Source organism: Nomascus leucogenys, chromosome 4 (assembly GCF_006542625.1).
Source record: "Nomascus leucogenys isolate Asia chromosome 4, Asia_NLE_v1, whole genome shotgun sequence".
Taxonomy (NCBI): domain Eukaryota; kingdom Metazoa; phylum Chordata; class Mammalia; order Primates; family Hylobatidae; genus Nomascus; species Nomascus leucogenys.
The window spans coordinates 76,908,050-76,923,072 of record NC_044384.1 but is presented as its reverse complement, the minus strand read 5'-3'; the positions used below and the strand labels follow the sequence as shown (position 1 = coordinate 76,923,072).

Here is a 15,023-nt window from a genome sequence, read left to right as displayed (position 1 = left end):
TGGGCCTGGCTTTGCTGTTATTTGCTATGTGACCTTATCTTCTCTGGATCTCCATTCTTTCCAAGTCTATAAAACAAAGTGAACAATTGTCAACCTTTCTTCCAAAGAGCAATGATTTAAGGATCAAATGATGTCATTTAACAAAAATATGAAGAGCTCAACAAATGAGGAACTCCTTATTATTATTACAATTATTATTACAATTATTATTATTTTAGAAATAGGGTCTTGTTCTCTTGCCCAGGCTGGAGTCCAGTGGTATAAACACAGCTCAATGCATCTTCAGCCTCCTGGATACAAGTGATCCTCATGTCTCATCCCCCTAAGTAGCTGAGACCACAGGCATGTACCACCACGCACGGCTAATTTTTTATTTTTTATTTTTATTTTTTGAGACAGTCTTGCTTTGTTGCCCAGGCTGGAGTGCAGCAGCACAATCACCGCTCACTGCAACCTCCGCCTCCCAGGTTCAAGTGATTCTCCTGCCTCAACCTCCCAAGTAGCTGGGATTACAGGCCTGTGCCACCATGCCCGCTAATTTTTTTGTATTTTTGGTAAAGATGGGGTTTCACCATGTTGCCCAGGCTGGTCTTGAACTCCTCGCCTCAAGTGATCCACCTGCCTTGGCCTCCTAAAGTGCTAGGATTACAGGCGTGAGCCTCTGCACCTGGCCTCGGCTAATTTTTTATTTTTTGTAGAGACAGGTTCTCACTATGTTGCCAGGGCTGGTCTTGAACTCCTGGGCTCAAGTGATCTGCCCACCTCAGCCTCCCAAAGTGCTGGGATTACAGATGTGAGCCACTGTGCCTGGCCTGAAACTCATTATTGAAGCATTCACTAGTATCAGCTTTGGGGTTACCTGCCACATCCTCTGACCTACCCATAAGGATATCACAGCTAACAGAGGCTCTGTTTCTCAGAATTTAGGCAGAAGCAGTTCAATTTATCACAAACTACTCTATATCCAGCATAAGTGCCCAAATAAAACAATTGCTAAAGTTCTTTAGGCATTTACTATTTTTTAGATATTTAGTCCTCACTACAAATCTGTGATACAGGTATTATTTTTATTAACCCCATTTTATAGAAGAGAAACCTGAAGCTCAGAGATGCTAAATAACTTGTGCAAGGTCACACAGCTAGTAAATAAAGGGCAGAGTAAAGATTCAGTTTCACGTTGGACTCTAAAACCTTTCTACTGGGACTCATGGGAATAGTGTGGATGTCCCTGACCTCCAATGGCCCAGGGCTCTCCTGGGGGAATCCAGCCACAGACAAGACACCAGCGAGAGTCCAATCCTAAGATTTTTTTTTTGTTTGTTTGTTTTTGAGACAAGGTCTCACTCTGTCACCAGGCTGGAGTGCAATGGTATGATCAATGCTCACTGCAACCTTGACCTCCCAGGCTCAAGCAATCCTCCCACCTCAGCCTCCTGAGTAGCTTGGACTACAGGTGCACACCACCACACCTGACTAATTTTTAAATTTTATTTAATTAATTAATTATTATTATTTTTTGAGACAGGGTATCACTTTGTCACCCAAGCTGGAGTGCAGTGGTGTGGTCTCAGCTCATTGCGGCCTCCACCTCCCAGGTTCAAGTGATCCTCCCACCTCAGCCTCGGGAGTCGCAGGGACTACAGGTGTGCACCACTATGCTCAGCTAATGTTTTTATTTTTTGTATAGATGGGGTCTCACTATGCTTCCAGGGCTAGTCTCAAACTCCTGGACTCAAGTGATCCTCCTGTCTTGGCCTCCCAAAGTGCTGGGATTACAGGCATAAACCACCACACCCAACCCCTAAGGTGTTTTTGCTGAATGTGACCATGTCAGAGGCAGGAAAGGGAAGCATCATGGGGTTAGGAAAGGAACGCTAAGCAGGGAGACAAAGAAAATGGGTGTGTTCGCTGTGTGTGTATGTGTGACAATTCTCAGAGCCAGCCTCTCAGGTGGTTGAGACCACTGTCCCCATTTCCCAGATGAGATAATGGAGCCTCAGAGAGTTTCTGCAGCACAGCTAGTGGAATTAGAATTTGAACCCGGCTCTTCCAGACTCCAGATGCTTCACAACCATCCCATTTTCCAGTGTTTCCTAGACCTAGTCATTTGCAGTTCACCTTCATGATTTTACCATTTCTCTGTGCCATAGCTAGTGTTATTTACTTAATAATTCCTTTTGAATCAGTCTACTTAAAAAAAATAGCTTCATTCTAAGGTGTAATATTCTTGGAATATCGGTTTGCTGTTACTCACCCCCACACATTATACATATACATATGTTTCTAATACATATGTATGTACATATATATGTGTATCTTTTTTGTTTTTTTTTTGTTGTTGTTAGTTTTTTTTAGATGGAGTCTCTCTCTGTAGCCCAGGCTGGAGTGCGGTGGTGTGATCTCAGCTCACTGGAATCTCCGCCTCCCAGGTTCAAGTGATTCTCCTGCCTCAGCCTCTGGAGTAGCTGGGATTACAGGCACCCACCACTATACCTGGCTAATGTTTGTATTTTTAGTAGAGACAGGGTTTCACCATGTTGGCCAGGTGGGTCTTGAACTCCTGATCTCAAGTGATCCACCTGCCTTGGCTTCCCAAAGTGCTGGGATTATAGGTGTGAGCCACTGTGGCTGGCCAATGTATGTTTTTAATACACATTCAAATAATGAATAACTATGAAATCTCAAAAACTGCTCCGTGTTACTTCCTGAACCCATCTTGAGTGCCCACATGCTGTGCATACCACATATTGGGAAACACTGCTTTCCCTGGCTTCCAAGCCCAGCTTAATCACTGTCCCATCCTGTGCTTTGCTTTATTTGTCTATAAATGTTGGGGTTGGGGGTTGATGCCAAAGACCTTTTCTGTTGTCATTAACATGGACACAGCTCTAAGAGGTCTTGGCATATTGGGCTGGCTCCCCTTTTAGTTCAGAATTTGGATTTTTATCCAACTACTCAGAGTGATCAAGCCTTATGAATGAACTCGTTGGTCAAACTCATAAAAGGCTGATCGATAAAACAGAAATGAACGTATGAATTGACACTAGGTCATTAGCAGTTCACGGGACTGGATTCTCCATTAGTGGAAGAGCACATATCCTTTCTGGCACTGACATGTGCTTGGGAAACTTACTAAGCTAACTGGCCCATGTAACACAGAGGCCCTTTGGTGCAGTGGAAAACTGTTGACTTTGGAGATTATCTTGAGTTTGAATCTGAGCCTGCCTGTAAGAAGCTGGCTAACTGAATTGCTTTGCTTCTTGGACCATTACCATTTATAAAATGGGGACCGTTGTACTCACCTTTTAGGGTTGTTGCATGGATTAAATGGGATTCTCTATAGAAAATATTGGCACAAAGTAGGTGTAAATTTGCATGCTAGTGGGATTGTTTGTGAGGGAAATTTTCATTTGATTATCAAAGACTTAGGAGCAGGAACAGTGTCTAATTCAGGGACTGCAAATGGAAATGCCAGTTGAGGCCAGGGATATGCTAATAACTGGGTAAAGCAGGGCAGGTGTAGGATAGCAAATGTCTGGGAATTAAAAGAGAGGTGAGGATGTGTATGACCTTGAGAAGGCAAGCCCTGGCAAAAAGGGATGGCCTCCACTCAGCTACAGTTATGCCCAGATCTTCTAACTTTTTATTTTTATTTTTTGAGACGGAGTCTTGCTCTGTCACCCAGGCTGGAGTGCGATGGCGTGATCTCGGCTCACTGCAAGCTCCGCCTCCCAGGTTCACGCCATTCTTCTACCTCAGCCTCCCGAGTAGCTGGGACTACAGGCGCCCACCACCAAGCCCGGCTAATTTTTTTTTGTATTTTTAGTAGAGACGGGGTTTCACCGTGTTAGCCAGGATGGTCTCGATCTCCTGACCTCGTGATCTGCCCTCCTCGGCCGCCCAAAGTGCTGGGATTTCAGGCTTGAGCCACCGCGCCCAATCGATTTTCTAACTTTTTAAAGAGAACCAAGAAATCTGGATTTTTTTGTGATAACTCCTGATTTTAAACTGGCACCCAATTGTAATTTACAACACTATAAGGGTCAACATTGCCAGCCAAGCAGAACATGGGTGGGGGCCACTGCTGGTCACTGGTGTGCAGCCTCTGGTCTAAATCATCTTTGTATTTCTTCTTGCTTTATGCATTGTCCCAACACAGTGCTGGTGTATAGTAAATATCCAGTAAGTGGGTGTAGAATGAATAAACCAATGCAGATAAACCTGTAGAGAGGCCGGGCACAGTTGCTCATGTGTCTAATCCCAGCACTTTGGGAGGCCCAGGCAGGCAGATACTTGGGCCCAGGAGTTCGAGACCAGCCTGGGCAACACGTCGAAACCTCATCTCTACAAAAAATACAAAAAGTAGCCAGTCATGCACCTGTAGACACACCTACTCAGGACGCTGAGGTGGGGGTATCACTTGAGCTCGGGAGGTCAAGGCTACAGTGAGCTGGGAAGTCAAAGGTGCAGTAAGCTGTAATTGCACCATTGCACTCCAGCCTGGGCGACAGAGTGAGACCCTGTCTCAAAACAACAACAACAACAACAAAAAAAACCCTGTAGAGAAATGACAGTGATCATAAAGATCACTAAATTATAGGACTAGCCTGATCCCCAAAGGTTGTGTGGTCCAACCCCCTAAGTGCTCCCTGGAGGTATCTGAGCACTTTCCCCACCTCCTTGGCAGCTGGTACTGAAGAAGACTCTCTGTTGCCCATGACAGTTCCTTCCCTGGTTGGTCAACACTCAGGATCTGCCAGGCCTTTGTGTTCTTCCTTACGTTAACACACAGATCCCTTTACCTTTACTCTTCTGCCACCTGCAAGCCCTTTGGATATGTAAAGTCAGGGGTCATTTTCACTACTGAGGGCAGATGTCCTATACCACCCCCTAGTATCCAGGCATTATCACATTCCCTTGTCCGCTTGTTGGTTTTCTTGTTTTCTTTTTGTTTTGTTTTGTTTTCTTTTTCTTTTTTTTTTTTTTTTTGAGACAGTGCCTTGCTCTGTCACCCAGACTGGAGTGCAATGCTGTGATCATGGCTCACTGCAGCCTCGACCTCCTGGGCTCAAGCAGTCCTCCCACCTCAGCCTCCCGGGTAGCTGGAACTACAGACATGCATTGCCATGCTCGGCTAATTTTTAAAATTTATTTTGTAAAGACAAGGTTTCCCAATGTTGCTCAGGCTGGTCTTGAACGCCTGGGCTCAAGAGATACACCCACCTTGGCCTCCCAAAGTCCTGGGATTACAGGTGTGAGCTACTGCACCTGGCCTGGTTTGTTCTTTTAGCAGCACCTGTTACTCTAGAGCTGAGAACTTCCTGTCTCATGTAGTGTGGATGCCCAGCTCCTAGAGTACGTGCTTACCACATGACCCACCAGGAGGGTCAGCTACCCGGTCCTCAGATCCTTCAGGCGCACTTTCTCTGGGCCAGGCACTGTGCAAAGTTCTTTGTTTACTGTCTCCAATTTAATCCTTCTAAGGAGGTCGTGGGTTAGGCATTCTTTGGTCCAGTTTACAGAGAAGAAGGAAGTTACTTGGTCAAGGTGCACAGCTAGTAAGGCTGGTGGTGGGAATTCAGACCCTGGTCTGTCTGCCTGCTCCAGGTGCACCCTGAGTTTGCCCTTGGCAGTGCTGCCAAGTGACAACTTGGAGGCCTGGGGGCAGCCACCTCATGACTCACTGAGCATTGAGTAAAGCAAAGCAACCCTTTGTCTCCTATCACTAGCTTTTCTCCTTAACTTGTCACAACTCCAAGTTGGCAGTTTACCGTTAAGGACAAGTCCTCCAAGTGGACTTCTAGAGGGGACTGGAGGGCAGTACCTGGTTCTCATTCTGTGCCTCAGCTTCATCACCTGGGGAACGGGATACTTTATTAACTGACTTATGGGGCTGTTGTGTTTAGAACAGTGCCTGGAGCATAGTTAAGTGCTCAATACGTATTAGTTATTATTTTATCGACTATCATTTATTGGGAAAGCTTCCTCTAAGTTTTAGTGTTCTTTCTAAATTTCTTTTTTTTATTTAGAGATGGGGTTTTACCATGTTGCTCAGGCTGGTCTCAAACTTGTAGGCTCAAGCCATCTTCCTGTCTCAGCCTCCCACAGTGGTGGGATTACAGGCATGAACTACCACGCCAGGCCATTTTAATGAATTCTTGTTATAGCCGTTAGAGCACCACTCACTGCCTTTGCCTTTGCCTCTAGATATGGGGGCACTTCTTGTTGGGGATCCACAACCCCCTAAGCTTGGACACTGAGTGCATGTTACAACTTAGTAAATACTTTTATGTCCAGTATTTCATTTGAGCTAGTTGAAGCCTCAGGCTGTGTGTGCACAAGACTCTCCCAGGGTCAGGTACTAACGGCTGCCATTCCTGGAGCAGCCCCATTAGAGGAGACGTGACTCTAGGGTATCCCCAAAGGCACCTGGCATGGGATTTGAAAGCAGGCCCCCTGACTGTGGGCTGCTGTCTCCCGTGCCCAGCTGTTCCTGCTGTCATGTGCTGAGCCCTCCTTTCCCCCTCCTCAGCTGAGAATAGCACCAACACCACCCAGGATGAGCAGCGCAGGTGGCCGGGCTGTGACCGGCAGGACGAGATGCTCAACCTGGGCTTCACCATCGGTTCCTTTGTGCTCAGCGCCACCACCCTGCCACTGGGGATCCTCATGGACTGCTTTGGCCCCCGACCCGTGCGGCTGGTTGGCAGGTGAGGTGGCTAGGCTATGGGGAACGGGAGGACAGGGACCGTGCTGCAGGGGGAGGGGTGGGGATTTGCTCACAGGCCAACCCCTCACCCTTCCCTGTGTCTCCACAGTGCCTGCTTCGCTGCATCCTGCACCCTCATGGCTCTGGCCTCCCGGGACGTGGAAGGTGAGCTGTCTGTTCTCTTGTGGCCCCACAAGAAAAGAATAGGTGGGATGAAGGCAGATGTTTACCCCAGTTCCTGCCCTTGGCTTCCCACAGCTCCCCAAATGCCCTCATCTGCTGCTTTCCCCTTTCCAGTTCTGTCTCCGTTGATATTCCTGGCGCTGTCCCTGAATGGCTTTGGTGGCATCTGCCTGACGTTCACTTCACTCACGGTGAGTGTCACAGGCCTGGCCTGGCAGCAGAGTTCCCCCGAGTGGGGTGAGGGCAGTATGAGTGGGCTGGGGGTGGGGCCTGTGGACGCAGATCACTAGATCAAGTGAGTGTGTGAGAAACCATGCAGGTAGCTGCAAAGGGCAGGTGTGAGGCTGTGTGTGTGTGGATGAGGCTGTGTGTCGGGGTGTATGTTAATGTGTGTGTTTGTGTGTACAGAACCCGTGAATGTCTGTGGAGCTCTGTTCTAGGTCCTGGACTACAGCACAATCAGGACTGACCACGTCATCCTCCCTGCTGGAGGTTACATTTTGGGGGTGAGGGGCACAGATAACCCAATAAACAAGTAAACTAATAAATTATGTCAGTCGTCATAGGTGCTGGGAAGAAAATAAAACTGGGTACCATGATCGTGAGGGGGAGGGAGCAGCTCGAGACAGCGTGTGCACGCTCGCCCTGTCGTGGGAGAGTGGGTGTGTGACCCCGTCCCTGTGGAAGCCATGAGTTGGTAGGTGTGTTTGTGAGTGTACTAGGTTGAACCATATGAAATTGTCGACACCTCGTCGTGCACATGGCTTGACCTATTACATGTGCTGAGTTGTGTATGTGTGTTGCTCTAAGTGTGTTTATTTATGTGAGTGTGTAAATGCGTTAAAGGCTTAGGAGTTTCGGGAGGGTGGAGGGGAAGCTTCCTGGCCGGGCTGGCTCGGACTGTTTATCTCTGAGAAGGGCTGCCTGACTGGGTGGTTTTGGCTGAATTTCACCTCGCCCCAGCATCCGCCTTTAATTCCAACCAGGGACATTTCACAACTCTCAAGGAAGGAAGCGGATCCCTTTCTCCCCGCCCCTCTGCGCAGCCCCTTTTCCCTGCTGTGCAACTTGGCCCAGGGCCCTAAATCCCTTCTCTCCGGGGCTTGACCTCAGACCCTCCCTGGCGGCCCGGTGGGGCTTGTCCAGCGGCTCCTCCCCGCTATATCCCCGCCTCCTGTAATCTCCAGCCAATGGCAGGGTCCGGCGCTGGCACCGCCCCTCAGTCACGCCCCGCTCCCGCTGGCCGGCCCCGCCCTCTGGGCCGCTGCTCTTGGCCCAGACTTGGACCAGGACGCCCCGTGCTGCGTCCTGCGGGCCCAGCTGCTGTTGCCACGCGCGCTGCAAGGCCGCCAGCCCGGGGTTAGCCGGCCGACCTCGCCCTACCCACAGTACTGGGCGGAGACAGCGTTTGTGGCCCCTTGGTGGGGAGAGGGCCCTGCCCCTCTCCAGGCCTGGCACCCTTCCCTGGCGTCCTTGGCAGTGGTGCCTCACAGATGCAGGGTGCAGGAAAACCTCTGCCTGAGTGGGTAGAGGTTTTTCCTGAGCCAGCCACTTCAGGGGAAGGGGGAAGGATAATTTAGTTGTATGTGTTGAAACACCTTTTTTTTTTTTTTTTTTTTGAGACGGAGTCTCGCAGTGTCGCCCAGGCTGGAGTGCAGTGGCGCGATCTCGGCTCACTGCAACCTCTGCATCCTGGGTTCAAGCAATTCTCCTGCCCCAGCCTCCCGAGTAGCTGGGACTACAGGTGCGCGCCGCCACGCCCGGCTAATTTTTTTGTATTTTAGTAGAGACAGGGTTTCACCATGTTGCTCAGGCTGGTCGCGAACTCCTGAGCTCAGGCAATCCACCCTCCTTGGCCTCCCAAAGTGCTGGGATTACAGGCGTGAGCCACCGCGCCCGGCCTAAACGCCTTCTTTACCAGAGCTATTGAGGCCTCCCTTCAGAGTCTCAGTTTCCCACTCTGTGGAGTGTGTTCAGGCTTTGTACGGATCCTAAGGTCCTTCTCAGCTGTGGGATCTAGTGACTTGGGGAGGATGGTGGGGCCAGAGGAGGGTGTGTGCGAAGGGCATCCTGACTTTGCCTTCCCCTGCCCTGAGGGCTTGGCTGAGGCAGGTGAGCGGAACACATGATCAATTAAATTCTCTCCTGGTGTGGGTTCTGACCCTGCTCTGCGTCAGAGCCACCTCCTCTGGAGACTGTGTCTGCCCCGGCTCAGTTCCCTCCCTTATTTCCACCCTCACCTCCCAGGACATGATTTGTCCTGATTAAGCAGAAACTGGGCTGGGACGTCAACCGAGAGGGTTAAGAGGCGCCACCTATTACCGGGACACAGCCATGGTCACAGCCTTGGGTTAGGGCTGGGACAGCGACAATGAGGAGAAAGCCATTAACGTGCTCTGTGAACTTGAGTATACTTTTCCTCCCTGGGTCTCAATTTTCTCATCTAAAATGGGTTGGACAAGATCACTGTTTCTTTCTTTTCTTTTCTTTTTTTTGGGGGGTGGGGCCATAGTCTCGCTCTGTCACCCAGGCTGGAGTGCAATGGTGCGATCTCGGCTCACTGCAACCTCTACCTCCCAGGTTCAAGCGATTCTCCTGCCTCAGCCTCCGGAGTAGCTGGGATTACAGGCGCACGCCACCATGCCTAGCTAATTTTTGTATTTTTGGTAGAGATGGGGTTTCACCATGTTGTCCAGGCTGGTCTTGAACTCCTGACCTCAAGCTTCCCGCCAGCTTCGGCCTCCCAAAGTGCTGGGATTACAGGCATGAGCCACTGTGCCCAGCCAAGATCAGTGCTTCTTAAGCACCTATTCTGTGTGTTGTTCAGAGGTGTTACGTAACAAACTTGGGAAACCTGGGATTAAACAAAATTAACAAAATGTCTCTCTGAGGGGTGTCTGGGAGCCTTTTTGAAGCTAAAGGGCACTGTGACTGTGTAGGCAGGGGCAGAGTACAGTTTCCCACATTGATTTTTCTGTTTGTTTTGCCTTGGGGCTTTTCTGCTGCGTCTCCTGGGGCTGTTGTATGGAGCAGGGCTGGGAACGCTGGGCGAGGGTCACAGTGTCCCCACCTCATGGGTGCTGCTTTCCCTCCTCAGCTGCCCAACATGTTTGGGAACCTGCGCTCCACGTTAATGGCCCTCATGATTGGCTCTTATGCCTCTTCTGCCATCACGTTCCCAGGAATCAAGGTATGAGGCCATCCGGGTTTTCTTTTGGTCTTGACACAAGAACTGGGTGGGGCCGAGTGAGCAGCAGCTAGTGCTGACCCACGGGTCTGACTTCTCCGGTCTCCTTCCTCTGTCATCATCCCAGTGCAGGCCTTCCCACTCTCTCCTGGGCCACAGCAAGCTTTCTCAGCTGGTCTCCCTGCCTCTGATTCTTTTTCTGTGTACTCTGTCACTCACGTGACTTCCAGAAAGATCTCAGATGGGGAACTGGCGCACACACTGCTGAAAAACCTTCAGTGGTTTAGCTTCACCTACAGAATCAAGTCCAGCCCCTTCACATGCATTCAAGGTCCTTGACTCTCTGGCTTTATTCAGCCTTTGGGGCTACATTTTTCCACACTTTCCAGAGACGATGGGTGGTTTGGTCCAAGGTCACAAAGTGAGTTTATGCCAGGCTGGATCCTGGACAGGTCAACCTGGTGTACCTGGAAGCCAGGAGACCAAAGTTTTAGCTCAGTACAAGATGGGGGCCTCTATTTCCTCTGTCAAATATCAAAGCACCCTTTGACTGAGCCATGCCATGCTCCTCAACCTCCATTGTGGGCAGTACCAAACTGCATACCGTTTTGCACTTTACAAAGAGTACCAAAGAAGGTACTTTTGCTCAGTGTCTCCAAAGGAGTTTGAGAGAGTGCATGCGTGGGGGGACCCTCAGTTGTTTTGGTGGGCAGGCATGGAGGGTGGGCAGTTCCCCCTTCTTTTCAACTGAAGTAGTGTTTGAGGAGCCAGATCTTACCTCCACACATTTGGGGGTGTGGCCCTTTGAAGCTCTGTCCTGCCCCTAGGGAGGAAAAGGCACCAAGGTCCAAGACTGCAGAGAAAAAGGTTTGAGCAGAAGCCTGAGGGGAGAGCAGACACTAGTCATCCTGGTCAGATGGTATGGGGAGGACAAGAGGACAGATGGTGCACCAGCTTCTTCCGTAAGAGGGGCTGACACATTTGCACAGAATCTCATTCAATTGAGAGCTTACCTGCCCTGGGGTTGACAGCCCTTAGGCAGAGCACTTGCACTTCCCTCTCCCCGACCCCCCAGTTGTTGCACGTGGGAAAGGTGAGATAAGGCTGAGCATGAGCAGTCTGGGTTTGCCTTTTCCCCTGGGGAATGTGCCAGGAAGGGGCAGGATAAACACGGTTAGGCCTGGTAAACCTAGCGTACTAAGTTTCCTTTGTACATACTATGAAATGGACATTTTTGTGTGAACATGAACATGAATGTTTGTGGAGTCATAGGCAAAAATGTATGTATCTTTTTAAGATAATGGAAATTTCAGAGGTATTTTGAGCCAGTGGCCAGCAACTTCAGGCTTTGTGGAGACTACTTCATAGCTCTCTAGGGGGGCTCAAGTGAAAAAGAAAAAGGAATGATGGATCTTCTGAGTCTGACTCTAAACTTCTGGTCTTGGTTTCCTCATCTGCAAATTGGGCACAAGCACAAGGGGAGATGAGACCTTCTTTAAGGCCTCTGAGGCCTGGGATCTACCTTGGTGGGGTCTGGGGCCAGGCAGTCTCCCCCACGGGCCTGCCCCCTCCTCTCACAGCTGATCTACGATGCCGGTGTGGCCTTCGTGGTCATCATGTTCACCTGGTCTGGCCTGGCCTGCCTTATCTTTCTGAACTGCGCCCTCAACTGGCCCATCGAAGCCTTTCCTGCCCCTGAGGAAGTCAATTACACGTGAGTGGCTGGAGTGGGCAGAGACTCACCCTGGGGCAGAGAGGGCTGTGGTGATATGATAGATGGAATTAACTTTGGATTCAGAGAGACCTCGGCTTGGACCTCTGCTTGGCAAATCACTTGAGCCCTCCAAGCTCTGCTTTCTCATCTGTACTATGAGCCTGTTCCTACCTACCCACAGGTCGCTTTTGTTTGTTTTTTTAGAGACAGTGTCTTGCTCTGTCACTCAGGCTGGAGTGCAGTGTCTTGGTCCTGGCTCACTGCAACCTCAAACTGCTAGGCTCAAGCGAACCTCTCCCTCTGCCTCCTGAGGTGCTGGGGTTACAGGCACACACCACCATGCCCAGTTAATTTTTTTATTTTTTGTAGAGACAGGGCTTACTGTGTTACCTAGCCTGGTTTTGAACTCCTGGCCTTAAGGGATCCTCCCCCCTTGCCCTCCCAAAGTGCCCGATTACAGGCGTGAGCTACTGTGCCCAGCCTCCCATGGGTGTTTTTAAGTAATAGAGTTGGCACATAACAGGTGGTCAAAACATGGTAAATATTTATTTATTTATTTATTTATTTATTTATTTATTTATTTTTGAGATGGAGTCTCATTCTGTCGCCCAGGCTGGAGTGCAGTGGCGTGATCTCAGTGAACTGCAACCTCCGCCTCCTGAGTTCAAGCGATTCTCCTGCTTCAGCCTCCTGAATAGCTGGGATTACAGGCACGCGCCACCACAACCAGCTAATTTTTGTATTTTTTTAGTAGAGACGAGGTTTCACCATGTTGGCCAGGCTGGTCTTGAACTCCTGGCCTCAAGTGATCGACCTGGCTCAGCCTCCCAAAGTGCTGGGATTGCAGGCGTGAGCCACTGTGCTCAGCCCATGGTAACTATTTATGTGGGTGCAAAAGTAATTATGGTTTTTGCCATTAAAAGTAATGGGCCAGGCGCAGTGGGTCATATCTGTAATCCCAGCACTTTGGGAGGCCGAGGAGGGTGGATCACCTGAGATCGGGAGTTCTAGACCAGCCTGACCAACATGGAGAAACACTGTCTCTACTAAAAATATAAAATTAGCTGGGTGTGGTGGTGCATGCCTGTAATCCCAGCTAGTCAGGAGGCTGAGGCAGGAGAATCCCTTGAACCCTAGAGGCTGAGGTTGCGGTGAGCTGAGATCATGCCATTGCACTCCAGCCTGGGCAACAAGAGCAAAAACTCCGTCTTAAAAAAAAAAAAAAAGTCATGACAAATACTGTTTTCATCCTTTCTGGGTTTGGAGGAGGAGATCTGAGTAGGAGGCATCTCAGCAATGGCACTCGATGCCATGTGGTCCCAAAAAGAGGGACATAAAAGAATCAAGCACCCCATCTTTTGTGGGGCCACCTGAATGCCAACTTTTTCCAGCCCCCTGTCAGTTCAGCAGAGGCAAGAGGTGATGCTCCACACCAAGCACATAAGGTGACATTACAGAACTGACAGTTATGCCAGGCACTGTACTTAGCCCCTATACCATCCTCAAACAGCTGTATGATGTAGATTGGGTATTAACTCCATTAATAACAAAAGTGCAGGGAACAAAGTGACTTTCCAAAGGTCATGCCCTTCAAAGGAGGGTGAATCTTAGGTTGGACGCAGGCTCTCTGACTCTGGAGTCTGAGGTCTTAATGCTGCCTCCTCCGTGGGAACAGTCCAAGTGAAAAACAGCTGATCCACTCTTCATTTACTTGGCATCTGTGCTAAGCTGGTCCCCGAGCCAAGCTCTGAGCAACAGAAACAGGAGCTCTGCATTAGGGAGCTTGTGAGCATGTCAGTGCCGGGTAAAGGAGTGCTGGAAACCGCTGGGACGGCCGCCGAGCGCTGGGCTGTTGAAGGTGGGCTCTGTGTGACTGGTTCCCCTACACTCGGGCCTGGCTGCCTGCAGGAAGAAGATCAAGCTGAGTGGGCTGGCCCTGGACCACAAGGTGACAGGTGACCGCTTCTACACCCATGTGACCACCGTGGGCCAGAGGCTCAGCCAGAAGGCCCCCAGCCTGGAGGACAGTTCGGATGCCTTCATGTCATCCCAGGATGTTCGGGGCACCTCAGAAAACCTTCCTGAGAGTGAGTGTCTGCTCAAGGTGCTGGCCTTGGGGGATAGGGATGGTGGGTCCTCATATTCAGTGAGCACTCATGGTTGAGTATTTATTCGCACCCCTCTTCAGTCCTTACAACACCCCATGATGTAGGTGGGGCATGCTCCTCATTTACAGATGGGCACATCAAAGCTCAGCTAACGCTGGGAAGTTCAGATTCAGGGTTACCCTGCTGGATTCCTGGGATTGGGGAAGGGAGGAGCTTCCAAAATGGGAACAAGGTCTCTGGGCCTGTCGGGTAGCAGTTTTCCTCAGGGCCCCTTGCAACCTCTGAGCTTATTGCATCAGGTGCAGCCAGGCCCGCGAGCCTCCTGGCAGGGGTCCTCCACACTTGGCTGTCTTTTGCCCCCTGCTGGTCACAGAAGGAGCTGCACCACCTGCCTGGGCTGCTTCTCAGGAGGGTACCTGAAGATCCCAGGACCGTCAGCTCCATGATAAGTGGAAGGAGCTCCTTGGAGTCAGGAGCGGGAGTTGAGGGGTTTGAGTCCTGCTCTCCAGTTATAGGCTATGTGACTTGGGTAGATCACCTAACCTTGCTCTTGATTTCCTTATCTCTTAAACTAGCACTAAAGGCACCCCACAAACTGTAAAGTTAGTTGTGATGATTGAATGACACCATGGATGTGGAAGCTCTTTGTAAAGTGCAAAACGGTGTGCAGTTTGAGGGTGGTTACCCCCAGTGCGGATTCTCAGAGGGCAACATGGCTAAGGGCATGAGCTGGAGTTAGGCTGACCTGCTGCTTCCAGCCCTGTGAGCTTGAGCAAGTCATTTAACTTCCTGAGCTGCAGTTTTCTCATCAGTAAAATGTGATAAGGATAGGGTCGTTGTAAGATTTTATTAAATGGGATAATAAATGTCAAGTATGTAGCCCATAGTGACTGCTTCAGAGTTGTTTTTTTTTTTTTTTTCTTTCCCCACCCTGAGATGGAACCTTGCTCTGTTGCCCAGGCTGGAGTGCAGTGGCATGCATGATCTTGGCTCACTGCAACCTCCGCCTCCCGGGTTCAAGCAATTCTCCTGCCTCTGCCTCCCAAATAGCTGGGACTACAGGTGTGCACCACCATGCTCGGCTAATTTTTGTGTCTTTAGTAGAGACGGGGTTTCACCATG

At 50.0% G+C, this 15,023-nt stretch overlaps 1 protein-coding gene across 2 annotated transcripts in view; it reads left to right on the top strand.

The window, feature by feature from the left end:
• The window catches only part of SLC43A1 (solute carrier family 43 member 1), a 32,274-nt gene that overhangs the window by 9,156 nt on the left and 8,095 nt on the right, over nucleotides 1-15,023 (top strand). For both annotated transcript variants that reach the window (XM_030810829.1, XM_030810830.1), the window contains exons 3-8: nucleotides 6,533-6,710; nucleotides 6,819-6,874; nucleotides 7,007-7,083; nucleotides 9,990-10,082; nucleotides 11,660-11,793; nucleotides 13,702-13,880. In XM_030810829.1, the coding sequence (XP_030666689.1) occupies nucleotides 6,533-6,710; nucleotides 6,819-6,874; nucleotides 7,007-7,083; nucleotides 9,990-10,082; nucleotides 11,660-11,793; nucleotides 13,702-13,880 (717 nt within the window). The remainder of the gene's footprint in view (nucleotides 1-6,532; nucleotides 6,711-6,818; nucleotides 6,875-7,006; nucleotides 7,084-9,989; nucleotides 10,083-11,659; nucleotides 11,794-13,701; nucleotides 13,881-15,023) is intronic.